This window comes from Garra rufa, chromosome 12, assembly GCF_049309525.1.
Source record: "Garra rufa chromosome 12, GarRuf1.0, whole genome shotgun sequence".
Lineage (NCBI taxonomy): Eukaryota > Metazoa > Chordata > Actinopteri > Cypriniformes > Cyprinidae > Garra > Garra rufa.
Window position 1 is genome coordinate 12,826,234 of NC_133372.1, and position 12,786 is coordinate 12,839,019.

The 12,786-nt window shown below is 37.0% G+C and overlaps 1 protein-coding gene across 2 annotated transcripts in view; it reads right to left on the minus strand.

Moving 5' to 3' along the window:
• The window catches only part of fmnl2b (formin-like 2b), a 32,792-nt gene extending 20,878 nt beyond the window's left edge, over positions 1-11,914 (minus strand). For both annotated transcript variants that reach the window (XM_073851236.1, XM_073851237.1), the window contains exons 1-5: positions 11,337-11,914; positions 7,528-7,611; positions 4,721-4,801; positions 2,112-2,188; positions 1,907-1,990 (exon numbers count right to left, since the gene is read on the minus strand). In XM_073851236.1, the coding sequence (XP_073707337.1) occupies positions 1,907-1,990; positions 2,112-2,188; positions 4,721-4,801; positions 7,528-7,611; positions 11,337-11,456 (446 nt within the window). In that variant the 5' untranslated portion in view covers positions 11,457-11,914. The remainder of the gene's footprint in view (positions 1-1,906; positions 1,991-2,111; positions 2,189-4,720; positions 4,802-7,527; positions 7,612-11,336) is intronic.
• Positions 11,915-12,786: the final 872 nt, after the last annotated feature.

Here is a 12,786-nt window from a genome sequence, read left to right on the forward strand (position 1 = left end):
CAGAAAATGAAAATAACGACTTTATTCAACATAAAGTCACTATTTTTGTTTTCTTTGGACACAAAAAGCATTCTCGCAGCTTTCATAAAATTAAGGTAGAACCACTGATGTCACAGACAATTTTAACGATGTCCTTCCTTACTACCTTTCTTGGCCTTGAACATGGTAGTTCCATTTCTGTCTACTAGGGCTGCCACTAACGACTATTTTTATATTGATTAATCAATCGACTAATTTATCAATTAATCTAAACAACTAATTTCCCACCAATTTTTTTTTTTACAATTTTACTTATTTTATAAAATAAATAATTGCAGATGTTTTTGAATGGAACCATTAAAATGGAATCCAGAAAAGTAATGGAAAAGAATTTGGTAAAAATAAAACCGTAAAACTCAATTAATTAGACAGGCCTTTTGATTTAAAAAATAATAATGAAATCGGGCAAAATGAAATCAAGGATTTTTACAAATCGAATAGTCCATTAGAATCAACGAATTGTGACAGCCTTACTGTCTACGTAGGGTTAGAAAGCTCTTGATTTCTTAATACATGTTCTGAAGATGAACAAAGGTCTTACAGGTTTGGAAAGACAGAATTTTAATTTTTGGGTAAACCATCCCTTTAAGGTCCCAAATCTTGCCTTTTGAAAGTGTCAGTTAAGAAAAACTAAATTAAGAAACAAGATGAGCACTTTCTTAGATAGTTCTTAGCTCTTTGGAATGGCATCTCTAACACTGTTCAGAACTTAGACAAACTCTTTTTAAGTCTGGACTTTTAACTAGTCTGTTTAGTCAGGCATATAGTTAAATCCCTATAGTCGGCTTCTAATCCTGCTACACTTATTCAGTAGGCTGGCAACTATTGATCCTTTCTTTATTAGAAGCACTAACATTACTTACATTTCTTTTCTCTGCCTATAGCTTAGGACACCCACGCCGAATTTCATTAGACCCTGTCAAGTCCACTACCCTGGCTCAGCAACAATCCACTCTTGAACTTCTGCAATATTTAATTTAACTTAACTACTTATTAAATAGAAAATATAACGAAAACTACCCTGCTGCAAAATTAATATGTAAATGTTTGTATAAAACCTTTAGGTACTTTTTAAAGGGATAGTTTATCTAGTTAACCTGTAAGACCTTTTTTCATCTTTGGAACACAAATTAAGATATTTTTGATGAAATCAGAGAGCTTTCTGACCCTGCATAGACAGCAATGCAACTGACATGTTCAAGCTACAAGAATATTTTTAAAATAAATTTAACAATTTCTTCTTTTCCGTGTCATTTTACTCTTGTGAGTGCACGAGACTGACACGGAAGTGAAGAAATTGTTGAATAAAGTCATTATTTTATTTTTGTTTTGTGCACAAAAAGTAGCTATATCAAATTAAGGTTGAACCACAGATGCCACATGGACCATTTTAACAATGTCCTAACTACCTTTCTAGGCCTTAAACGTGGTAATGACATTGCTGTCTACGCAGGGTCAGAAAGCTCTTGCATTTCATCAAAAATGTCTTAATTTGTGTTCTGAAGATGAACAAAGGTCTTATGAGTTTGGAACAACATGATAGTGAGTGATGGTGACTATCCCTTTAAGCTAAAATGGCGATCACAAGATGCTGAAAACTTTTTTCACATTGACCTCAAATATAAACCGTGCACATTTCCATTCATCAAACCATAAGTCAAGGCTAAACAAGGCAGTTATTTAATTCATCGCCCCTCTTTCATTTTTCAAAAGCAACCTAGCAGTGAGGGGGTGACAAGATTTCAGCAACTACAGTCAACTGTTGTGACAACCCATACCAATTTCAAAGTGTTCTGAGGTGGTAAGCGAAAGCAAAAGACAGCAGTAAAGACATAAATGAAGATTGACAAGCAAAAGAACTACTTACGTGACAGCATACTGGGCAAAAGACAGGTACTCCACCAGCACATCAAGCCCTTTATTATCCTCATTGAGAAACTCTCTCACCCACCTAAGTGAAGAACAAAACATTTAATAGCAGTGACTGAACACCTCAAAAGAAACCTTTCACAGTTCTAAAATGAATTTTATTCATATTACTTTGAGGTTGATTCAATGGACAGGTGACTCACCCAATGTGATTGGTCCTAAGAGATATCTCCAGCTCTCTGAGCACCTGAGTTGACTCTTGAACTCGCCTTCTAAATTTCTGTGAAGAAAGTGTAAGAGATGTCCACTTCTGAGCAAGTGTGTAAAGTATGTACTTGATTTGGTTGGAAAGTAGCAAATATTTGCAAAATATTTACTTTTTTAATAAGTACTTTTTAAGTTTCATTTTTTTTACATCTTTTTTAAGCTTGATCTTGAACGCAGTCCTTTTTTTTACCCATCACAAGAGTGCTTTTAGACTTATAAAGTTGAAAGAAACTATCAACATGTATCCACATTTTAGAAAACCTTATTTATTTACATTTATGATTATCATTATTTCACCCCAAAACTGTACACAAAACAGACCTTCTAGCACCCCCTTGACACTCTCTACAACTTCAGTTTCAAAGGGCCTACATTAGAGGTATTTTATTCTAATGGTTTTCATGTAAGTGCTATAAGGAGTTTAATAAGAAGTTCTGGATGGACCATTAAATTTAACAGGTTGGTGTCTCTTTCATTACTTAGACCCAGCTTTAGAATATGAAGGAGACTTCTCTCTTTATTTCTCTTAATTAATTTAAGATGACTTTACACATACACATACATATACAGGTGCTGGTCATATAATTAGAATATCTTATTTCAATAATTCCATTCAAGAAGTCAAACTTGTATAATGTATACATTCATTCCACACAGACTGATATATTTCAAGTGTTTATTTCTTTTAATTTTGATGATTATAACTGACAACTAATGAAAACCCCAATTCAGTATCTCAAAAAGTTAGAATATTGTGAAAACACACTCTAATCAGCTAATTAACTCAAAACACCTGCAAAGGCCTTTAAATGGTCTCTCAGTCTAGTTCTGTAGGCTACACAATCATGGGGAAGACTGCTGATTTGACAGTTGTCCAAAAGACGACCATTGACACCTTGCACAAGGAGGCAAGACACAAAAGGTCATTGCAAAAGAGGCTGGCTGTTCACAGAGCTCTGTGTCCAAGCACATTAATAGAGAGACGAAGGGAAGGAAAAGATGTGGTAGAAAAAAAAAGTGTACAAGCAATAGGGATAACCGCACCCTGGAGAGAATTGTGAAACAAAACCCATTCAAAAATGTGGAGGAGATTCACAAAGAGTGGACTGCAGCTGGAGTCAGTGCTTCAAGAACCACTACGCACAGACGTATGCAAGACATGGGTTTCAGCTGTCGCATTCCTTGTGTCAAGCCACTCTTGAACAACAGACAACGTCAGAAGCATCTCGCCTGGGCTAAAGACAAGAAGGACTGGACTGTTGCTGAGTGGTCCAAAGTTATGTTCTCTGATGAAAGTAAATTTTGCATTTCCTTTGGAAATTAGGGTCCCAGAGTATGGAGGAAGAGAGGAGAGGCACAGAATCCACGTTGCTTGAGGTCCAGTGTAAAGTTTCCACAGTCAGTGATGGTTTGGGGTGCCATGTCATCTGCTGGTGTTGGTCCACTGTGTTTTCTGAGGTCCAAGGTCAACGCAGCTGTATACCAGGACGTTTTCATGCTTCCTGCTGCTGACCAACTTTATGGAGATGCAGATTTCATTTTCCAACAGGACTTGGCACCTGCACACAGTGCCAAAGCTACCAGTACCTGGACCATGGTATTCCAGTTCTTAATTGGCCAGCAAACCTGCCTGACCTTAACCCCATAGAAAATCTAAGAGCTGAAGGCCACTATCAGAGCAGAGCAACCTGGGCTCTCATAACACCTGAGCAGTGCCACAGACTGATCGACTCCATGCCACGCCGCATTGCTGCAGTAATTCAGGCAAAAGGAGCCCCAACTAAGTATTGAGTGCTGTACATGCTCTTACTTTTCATGTTCATACTTTTCAGTTGGCCAAGATTTCTAAAAATCCTTCCTTTGTATTGGTCTTAAATAATATTCTAATTTTCTGCCATACTGAATTTGGGCTTTTCATTAGTTGTCAGTTATAATCATCAAAATTAAAAGAAATGAACACATGAATGTATACATTATACAAATTTCACTTCTTGAATGGAATTAGTGAAATAAATCAACTTTTTGAAGATATTCTAATTATATGACCACCACCTGTACATACACATACTATCTACTAAATACTAATTGCAAGTGCCTTGTTTAAAGTGATAGTTCACCCTGAAATGAAAATTCTGTCATTAATTACTAACCCTCATGTCGTTTCAAACCTGTAAGACCTTCATTTATCTTTAAAACATAAATTAAAGATATATTTGATGAAATCTAAGAGCTTTCTGACACTGCATAGATTGTAACGCAACTGACACATTTAAGGTCCAGAAAGGTACTATTCAAAAAATCTTAATTTATGTTTTGAAGATGAATGAAGGTCCTACAGGTTTAAAACAACATGAGGGTGAGTAATTAATGACAGAATTTTATTTTTGGGTGAACTATCCCTTTAAGGGCACAATGATGATCAGCCCTTGCAGAGTTGCAAACCCCTCGCAAACAACCTTTGGATCCAAGGCTAGATTTTTAAATATTTGTATTAATATAACAAACAAAAAGCCACAGAAACAGTCTGCACAGACAAGAAACTCACCTTCCGGGTGACGGCGGGGTCGAGAAAGCTTCTGAGCTTCTGGATGTACGTATGGGGAGGATTCTTCACTTGGAATCGTTCCTGTTAGACACGCAAATGATGCTATATTTCTATTATTCAGATTTAACACTCCTCTTGAAGCAAGTTCAACCCCCTCCCCAACTTCAACATAAAACATTAACTAAGCAAACCGTCTTTTCTGTTCAGTTATCCTCTGATCTAATTCCCAATCATTCGACTCCTCACTTTTACCCAATCACTTCTGAAGCACATTTCAGCCTTGAAAGCATCATGGCAATCACTGAGATATGATCATTCATTATTTAGACAGCAGGCATTTCACACTCTTTCACCTCAACAAACATTTCCACAGTCAGCCATGTTCTCCTTCTCTTACGTCAGTGTAGCCATGGTGACATGATAGGGTGGATGTAGAGAGAATGTATTAATAAAGAATGTGTTTACTTAGTGGTGCTGTTATGATAATGGAACTTTCCTCTGTGTTTATGTATTAGGGTGATTATATACTTATTTTCAACCTGGATCGATTTCAAGTTCTAAAGGTTTATAGGAAATACAACAGGAGAAGAGAATTAGAAGAGACTAGAAGAGAAAAGGTCAGAAGTTGAGTCATTTAACCAACTTTAAAAAACATTTGTGGATAATTAAATATACTTTCTGTCGCTGTGAAAGGTAATAAAGAGATATCTGCTTTATTGGAATCATTCTTATACTAAAGGAGGCTAACAATAAAGAAAAGGAGAAGTTCACTTCCAGAATGAACATAAACTGCAATTTAGACCTCCACCCATTGGTCCCCATTGAAGTCCACTATATGGAGAAATATCCTACAATGTTTTCCTCAAAAATCCTAATTTCTTTTCGAGTGAAGAAAGAAAAACATGAACATCTTGGATGTAAGTAAACTTTTGCTTTAAAACAAAGACACATGTACCAAAACCTTAAAGGAGAAGTTCACTTCCAGAACAAAAATGTACAGACGATTTACTCACCCCCTTGTCATGCAAGATGTTCATGTCTTTCTTTCTTCAGTCATAAAGAAATTCTGTTTTTTGGAGAAAAACATTTCAGGATTTTTTTCCAAGTAGTGGACTTCTATGGTGTTTGCGAGTTCGAACTTCCAAAATGCAGTTTAAATGCAGCTTCAAAAGGCTCTAAACGATCCCAGTTGAGTTCTTATCTAGCAAGGCGAACGGTTATTTAAAAAAAAAATGGAAAATTAATATACTTTTTAACCACAAATGCTCCTGGCTCTGCATGTACTCTGTGTATTCCAGTTTAAGACAGTTAAAGGACAACTCCGGTGTGATATTGACCTAAAGTATATTGAATCATGATACCGAGTGTGAACGTACCTTGCATATTTCATCTCGGTTTGTGTCCAGCTGTCCGAAATCTGGAACAGAGCGGTGGCCGCCATCTTAAATGTAGTCACGATAAGTCGAGTGTCGAGCACGAAGGAAACTACAACCTGATACGTTGATAACCTGATAAATTCCTTGGTGCTCGACACTCGACTTATCGTGACTACATTTAAGATGGCGGCGACCGGTCTGTTCCTGGTGGAAGATGTCTGTATAAATCTTCTTGTAAATAAACTACCGGTGCTTTTTCTGAGTTCTCAATGTCTCGTTTTAAATGTCAGGGCCCTAGGAAGTCTACCGATGAAGTGTGGAGCTACTTTGTGCCTCGTAAATGGCGTAAAACAGTGATTTATTTACATGGCTTTTCTGATGCCCTGTTGACTCTCATAGACAGCCTGTTGTGAGCATCGGCTAACTGACCCCAGATTTCGGACAGCTGGACACAAACCGAGATGAAATATGCAAGGTACGTTCACACTCGGTATCATGATTCTATACACTTTAGGTCAATATCACACCGGAGTTCTCTTTTAACTCCCATCTCATTTTTTCCTCCAACCCCAAAATCATCATACATTTACCCTTTTTTTGTAAAAAAAAGTTTGATATTCTTTGCATGTTCATTTAGTAAACACTGCGTCGGTACTTCTGCAGATGACGAATTTATACTTGGAGGAGAAAAAAAAAGTTGGGAGTTTTTCAACATACCCTAACTGTCTTAAACCGGAATACACAGAGTACATGCAGAGCTAGACAAGACGAGCATTTGAGGTTAAAAAGTATTTTTGTAGAAAATAACATTTTTTTTTTTTTTTTTAGAAAATAACCGATCATTTCTCTAGGTAAGACCCTTCTTCCTCGGATGGGATCATTTAGAGCCATTTAAAGCTGCATTTAAACTGAATTTTGGAAGTTCTAAGTCATGGGCACCAGAAGAAGGGCACATAGAAGTCCACTATATGGAGAGAAATCCTGAAATGTTTTCCTCAAAAAACACAATTTCTTTACAACTGAAGAAAGAACGACATGAAGATCTTGGATGAAAAGGGGGTGAGTAAATTATCTGTGAATGTTTGTTCTCAAAGTGAACTTCTTTACAGGAGACATTTTTAGAATTTTACTAAAAGGCCTTTTCTTTGCTGAAGTAGTACAAACTATTAATCAGACAGATGACAAAAGGCATGTAGTAGATTTTGTACAACAGGTTTTTCAGCAATGTTTTCAACATGTACATAATTTAGAGGCCATAAAACTTGTTTATCCAAGTATAATACACTAGGCGTTATAGAGTTTATATTGGGTATAAAAAAGACATTTGTACCAACCTCTGACTAAGATATGGTTATATAACAGTTCTATAAAATTGCTTTCTGGCTTATCTGAGACTCATTATTCAGAATGCATGTAAACAGACTCTCTCACCTGATCACATATCAGCTCCCATTTTTTTTCATTGTCATACTGTCTGAGGAGCCTCACTTTATCCGGAGGAAGGTTCATAGAGTTCTGAGAAAGACAGAGAGAGAGTGTTAACATTTTTTTCTCATACGTTTGAAGGCATTCTGCACATAACATGTTCATCAAAAACACAAGTGATGAAAAGCTTAATAGCTAGTCTTCAAAATTCCTGAGACACCATGAATTTTTCTTGCAGTAGTTGTTTAAAAGCAAAAATATGTGTATAACCAGTTTACTAGTTGTGACCCTGGAAAACCACAAAACTAGTCTTAAGTCGCACTGGTATATTTGTAGCAATAGCCAAAAATGCATTATATGTGTCAAAAGATCATGTCTCAAAGATATTTTGTGTGAAGATATTTTTATACTTTATATATATATATCAAAACGTATTTTTAATTAGTAATATGCATTGCTAAGAACTTCATTTGGACAACTTTAAAGGCGACTTTCTCAATATTTTGATTTTTTGCTCCCTCAGATCCCAGATATTCAAATAGTTGTATCTCGGCCAAGTGTCCTATCCTAACAAACCATACATCAATGGAAAGTTTATTTTTTTGTGGTCCAGGTTCACATTTTGTCTCCGATCTAAGTTCAAACCTGGTTTCAATCTGACTCTGAACTAATTAAATATCTTCAGAACAGCCACATTCACCTCTGCAACAATCATACAGAAGACAAACATCTGCAACTTCATATAGAATATTATCAGCATTTGGAAAAAAAAAAAAAGTAGTGTGAATTTAACATTTAATGACAGTGCCTCCCTAAAGAAACTGTTCACTCAAAAATGGAAATTTGCTAAAAGTCTAAGATGTAGATGAGTTTGTTTCGTCATCAGAAGAGATTTGGAGAAATTTGGCATTACACCACTTGATATAGATCCTCCGCAATAAATGGGTGCCATCAAAATGAGTTTAAACAGCTGATAAACACATCACAATAATCTGCAGGTAATCCACACAAATCTAGTCCACCAATTAAAAGGATAGTTCACCATAAAAAAAAAAAAATCTCTCATTAATCACTCACCCTCATGTCGTTCCAAACCCGTAAGGTCTTCTTTCATCTTGGAAACACAAATTAAGATATCTTTTATGAAATCCGAGAGCTTTCTGACCCTGCATAGACACCAAGGGTCCAACCATGGTCAAGGAAACTAAATGTAGTAAGGATGTCAATAAAATAGTTCATACGATATCAGTGACTCAACCATAATTTTACGTAGCTATGAGAATACTTTTTGTGCAGTTTTTTTCCCACAAAAAGTATTCTTGTAGCTTTATAATATTACGGTTGAATCACTGATGTCACATGAACTTGTCAATGTTCTTGGTATCTTTCTGGACCCTAACTGTGGTAGGACCCTTGCTGTCTATGGAGGGTCAGACAGCTCTCAGATTTCATCAAAAATATCTCATTTGTGTTCCTAAGATGAATTATGGGTCTTATGGGTTTGGAATGACATGAGGGCAAGAAATTAATGACAGAATTTTCATTTTTTGGGTAAACTAACCCATTAACGTCTTGTGAAGTAAAACCAAAACCAAAACCAATATTAATGTGTCATTTTAAAATGTCGCTTTTAGCCAAAATACTGGTCCATAATCCATAAAAATGCTTCCTCCAATAATAATAAAAAAAGTCTATGCTGTTGTCCTCTCACATCAAAATTCCCAAACATTGTTTAAAACTGTTTTTGCTTGTAAACAGTGCTTGATCTGTGCATATTTCATCAACTGATAGACTGAAGTGAGAATAACTTGTGGATTATTCTGATGTTTTTACCAACTTTTTTCTGCACTTTATCAAATGTAATGCTACATTTCTCCAAGTTTGCTCCAAACAAACTCATCTACATCTAGGACAGCCTGAGGGTGTTTGTTTTTGGGAAAATATTGAGAAAGATTTAAAGACAGAAACCCAGCATGAAACCATTTATCTGCCACAAATTTTAGGGAAAAATGTCTCCATTGTGGTTATTACCTGTGCGTTACACACTTGGTTCATATATGGTTAATTTGTACAAATATTAACTCAGATAGCACATCTGCAAGATGTCTGTTAAAGATCACTTGATCTGGAAAGCATCTACTGTGTACAAACATTTGACAGACGTCTGTAAGAATGTCACATTTACATACATTCTAAATCATAAACATCTTAAAGACATCTAATAGATGTCTATTTGACATATGATAGGAAACGTCCTATAGATGTATTGCAGATGAGCAAACCGTCTAAAAAATATGTCCTCCAGATGTAAATGCAGACGTCAAATAGACGTCTCTGTGATGCATGTGTGCTATCAGGTAAGTAATATAGTGGAATTATAGAATCAGTTTAATTAATTTGATTTATTTAAATGATAACGGAGTCCATTAAAGATAACTGACTGAAACATATTGTTAGTTTTCTTGATACTTTCTGTTCTTCTATTTGGGCATAATAAGCCAAGGCCAAGCGTGATTAAATGATTAACGGGAGAAAAGCTCTGGAAATCAAACAGGCTGAGCATCAAATGAAAACACAGGAGCAGTGCACAACATGTGGAAGAGGGTAAAGAGAGTTGGGCTGCAAAAGCCAACTCTATTGGGACAGAATTTGATGCAAATCTGAGAAAACGAGGCAGCATTAACCGATTTGCATTCACTCCCCCCGCTCCGTTTCTCCTCTCTCAGGCGCAAACACAGACACAAACAGACAGGCATGCCCACACACACATGCACAACGCACACATGGCATGAAACGGTTATGCTGATTTGCAGACTTTTGATTCTCAGTGCACTGATAAGATCTTGACTGTTCTAAGGGCATGTCTCTAATGTAAGCAAATGACGCGTGTCTGTTTGGAAGACACCCTGAAAATCCAATCAGGGAGATAAGTAACAGATGACCTGTTCAAAGTGCATTGATTAAAGACCCTTGGGAACTTCACATGTAAAGCCTGTCTAAAGAAGGCCGTTTTGAATTTGTCAGATTAATCAAGGCACTGTAATTACAGACTTGAACAGAACCAGCTAATATGAATAAGAAAACAGGTCTGATCAAAGTCAGTGCTACTGGTACAACACAGACACATAGTAACACTTTATTGATCTCTGAGGGGAAATTTAGTGTCTCTGGGGGGAAATTTGTACCACTCCAAATGTAATTTTAATAGACTGCAAGCTGGATTTTGAAGAGAGAATTAAATCACAGGATAGATATCATGTATGTCCCTTAAGACAAGACAAAACTGAGGCATTTTCAGACTCCCTTACAGACAACAATCAGACAGGTTGTGCCAATGGCTGAATTATCAACCCAACAAGACCATACTGGCATTCTAGCTCTATCTGCATCTAAATAAGTGCGGGTTCTGTTCATACCACACGGGTTACTGATCATGTTAAGTCTAACACCTATAAAAGAATCTTATTTAAAACCAAATGCAGAGGATACAGTGGCCTACAGAGCACGTTGCGATGACTGGATTAAGGACAGACTCCTCAAATCATATGTGAAAGCCTGACCACCGCGATAAGAAAGCATGCGTTCTAGCTCTTGAGGCTAAAACAGATCAAAACCCCAAAGGATTCCATAGTAAAGGTGCCGCGCGCCTGCAATTAGTAGCTATCATGCACGCGCAAACAGCATCAAAGCAATGCACACTGCCAACCGCACACAATAGAGGCGTGTGTGCTGGCGTGGGCTGCCAGCTTCCATACTAGTTGTGCACATGATACAATTACATCGATATAGCTTTTTAGGATATAATTGAAAATTACCAGTGCGATTGCAAATCTCTCCTCCAGTTCGGCAGGGTCCGGCATGGGCAGTTTAGGGGGTTTGCTACCCCTCGCCCTGAAATCTGTGAGCTGAGCATCCATACTTTCTGCGTTCCCCATGTTTTTGTCTGATGCCCAGCGACGGTAAACCCGTTGGAAAAACGTATTCAGCACCAAAATGTAATCAAGAGGCAAAAAGCAATCAAAAAAGAGAGTGAAGGATTTTTATAGGTGACCGAGCACCCTCTCCATCGATGCAAACCCGCAGAGCTCTGTATCAGATGCGAGACTTCGACAATAGCATCCCTACATCGTTAATCCGTATCTGTCGGGCCCTCCGTTCATTTCTAGGAGCTGTTGAGCATCGTTCACTCAACGGCAGCGGGTCTGAAGCTGGGCGCATTTATCTGTATCATGCACAATAAATGCACCGCTGGAGGTTTGCGGCATGATAACGCGCATGGCTCGGACTCGGGCAGGCCAGTTAATCCGCGCTGTGTGGATGATAACAGACGGACTTCGACAAAACGCAAACTCCCCCATTCAATCCCCGACACAATGAAGCCTTTCAGCACCAATCCCCCGCTGGGGAGTGCCAAAAAGCCATGCTGAGGAGTCGAGGGGGAGGCAATGTTTTGTTCTGTTGCATTCTGGTATTTGTAGTTTGGACAGCACAGCTGCGACATTATAGATTTATCGTAACGTTCTAAAAATCCGACTCAGAAAGTAGGTACATATTGTGTAGTTCACTGTAGAAACGACTGTGTTTTATTATGTTAGGACGTTGTGCATTATTTTATTCATTTTCTGTTTATTATATTATTATTTTTCATTTACATCTTAGATTTTTCAAAATAGCCACCATTTCCCTTCAGAACAGCTTTGCACACCCTGGAATGTGGACATTTTTAACGTAAATGTTTTCAAGTTAGCATATTATGCTAATAGGCAATTATGCTTTTTTTACGTGATAAAAAGTTGGCTATAATTTATAATATGTGACCCTGGACCACAAAACCAGTCATGAGGGTTCGTTTTTTTTTTTTTTTTTTTTTAATTGAGACTTATACATAATCTGAAAGCTGAATAATTAAGCTTTCCATTTCATTGTATTGTTTGTTAGGATAGGACAATAGTTAGCCGAGATACAGTCATTTGAAAATCTGGAATATGAGGGTGCGAAAAAAAAATCTGAATATTAAAGTTGTCCAAATGAAGTTCTTTGCAATGTTCTTATTACTAATCAAAATTTTACTTTTGATATATTTAATGGTAGGAAATATCTAAATGGAATATGATCTTTACTTAATATCCTAATGATTTTTGCCATAAAAGAAAAATCGATCATTTTGACCCATATAATGTATTTTTGGCTATTGCTACAAATATACCCGTGCTACTTAAGACTGGTTTTGTGGTCCAGGCTCACATATGTACTTAATTGAAAAAA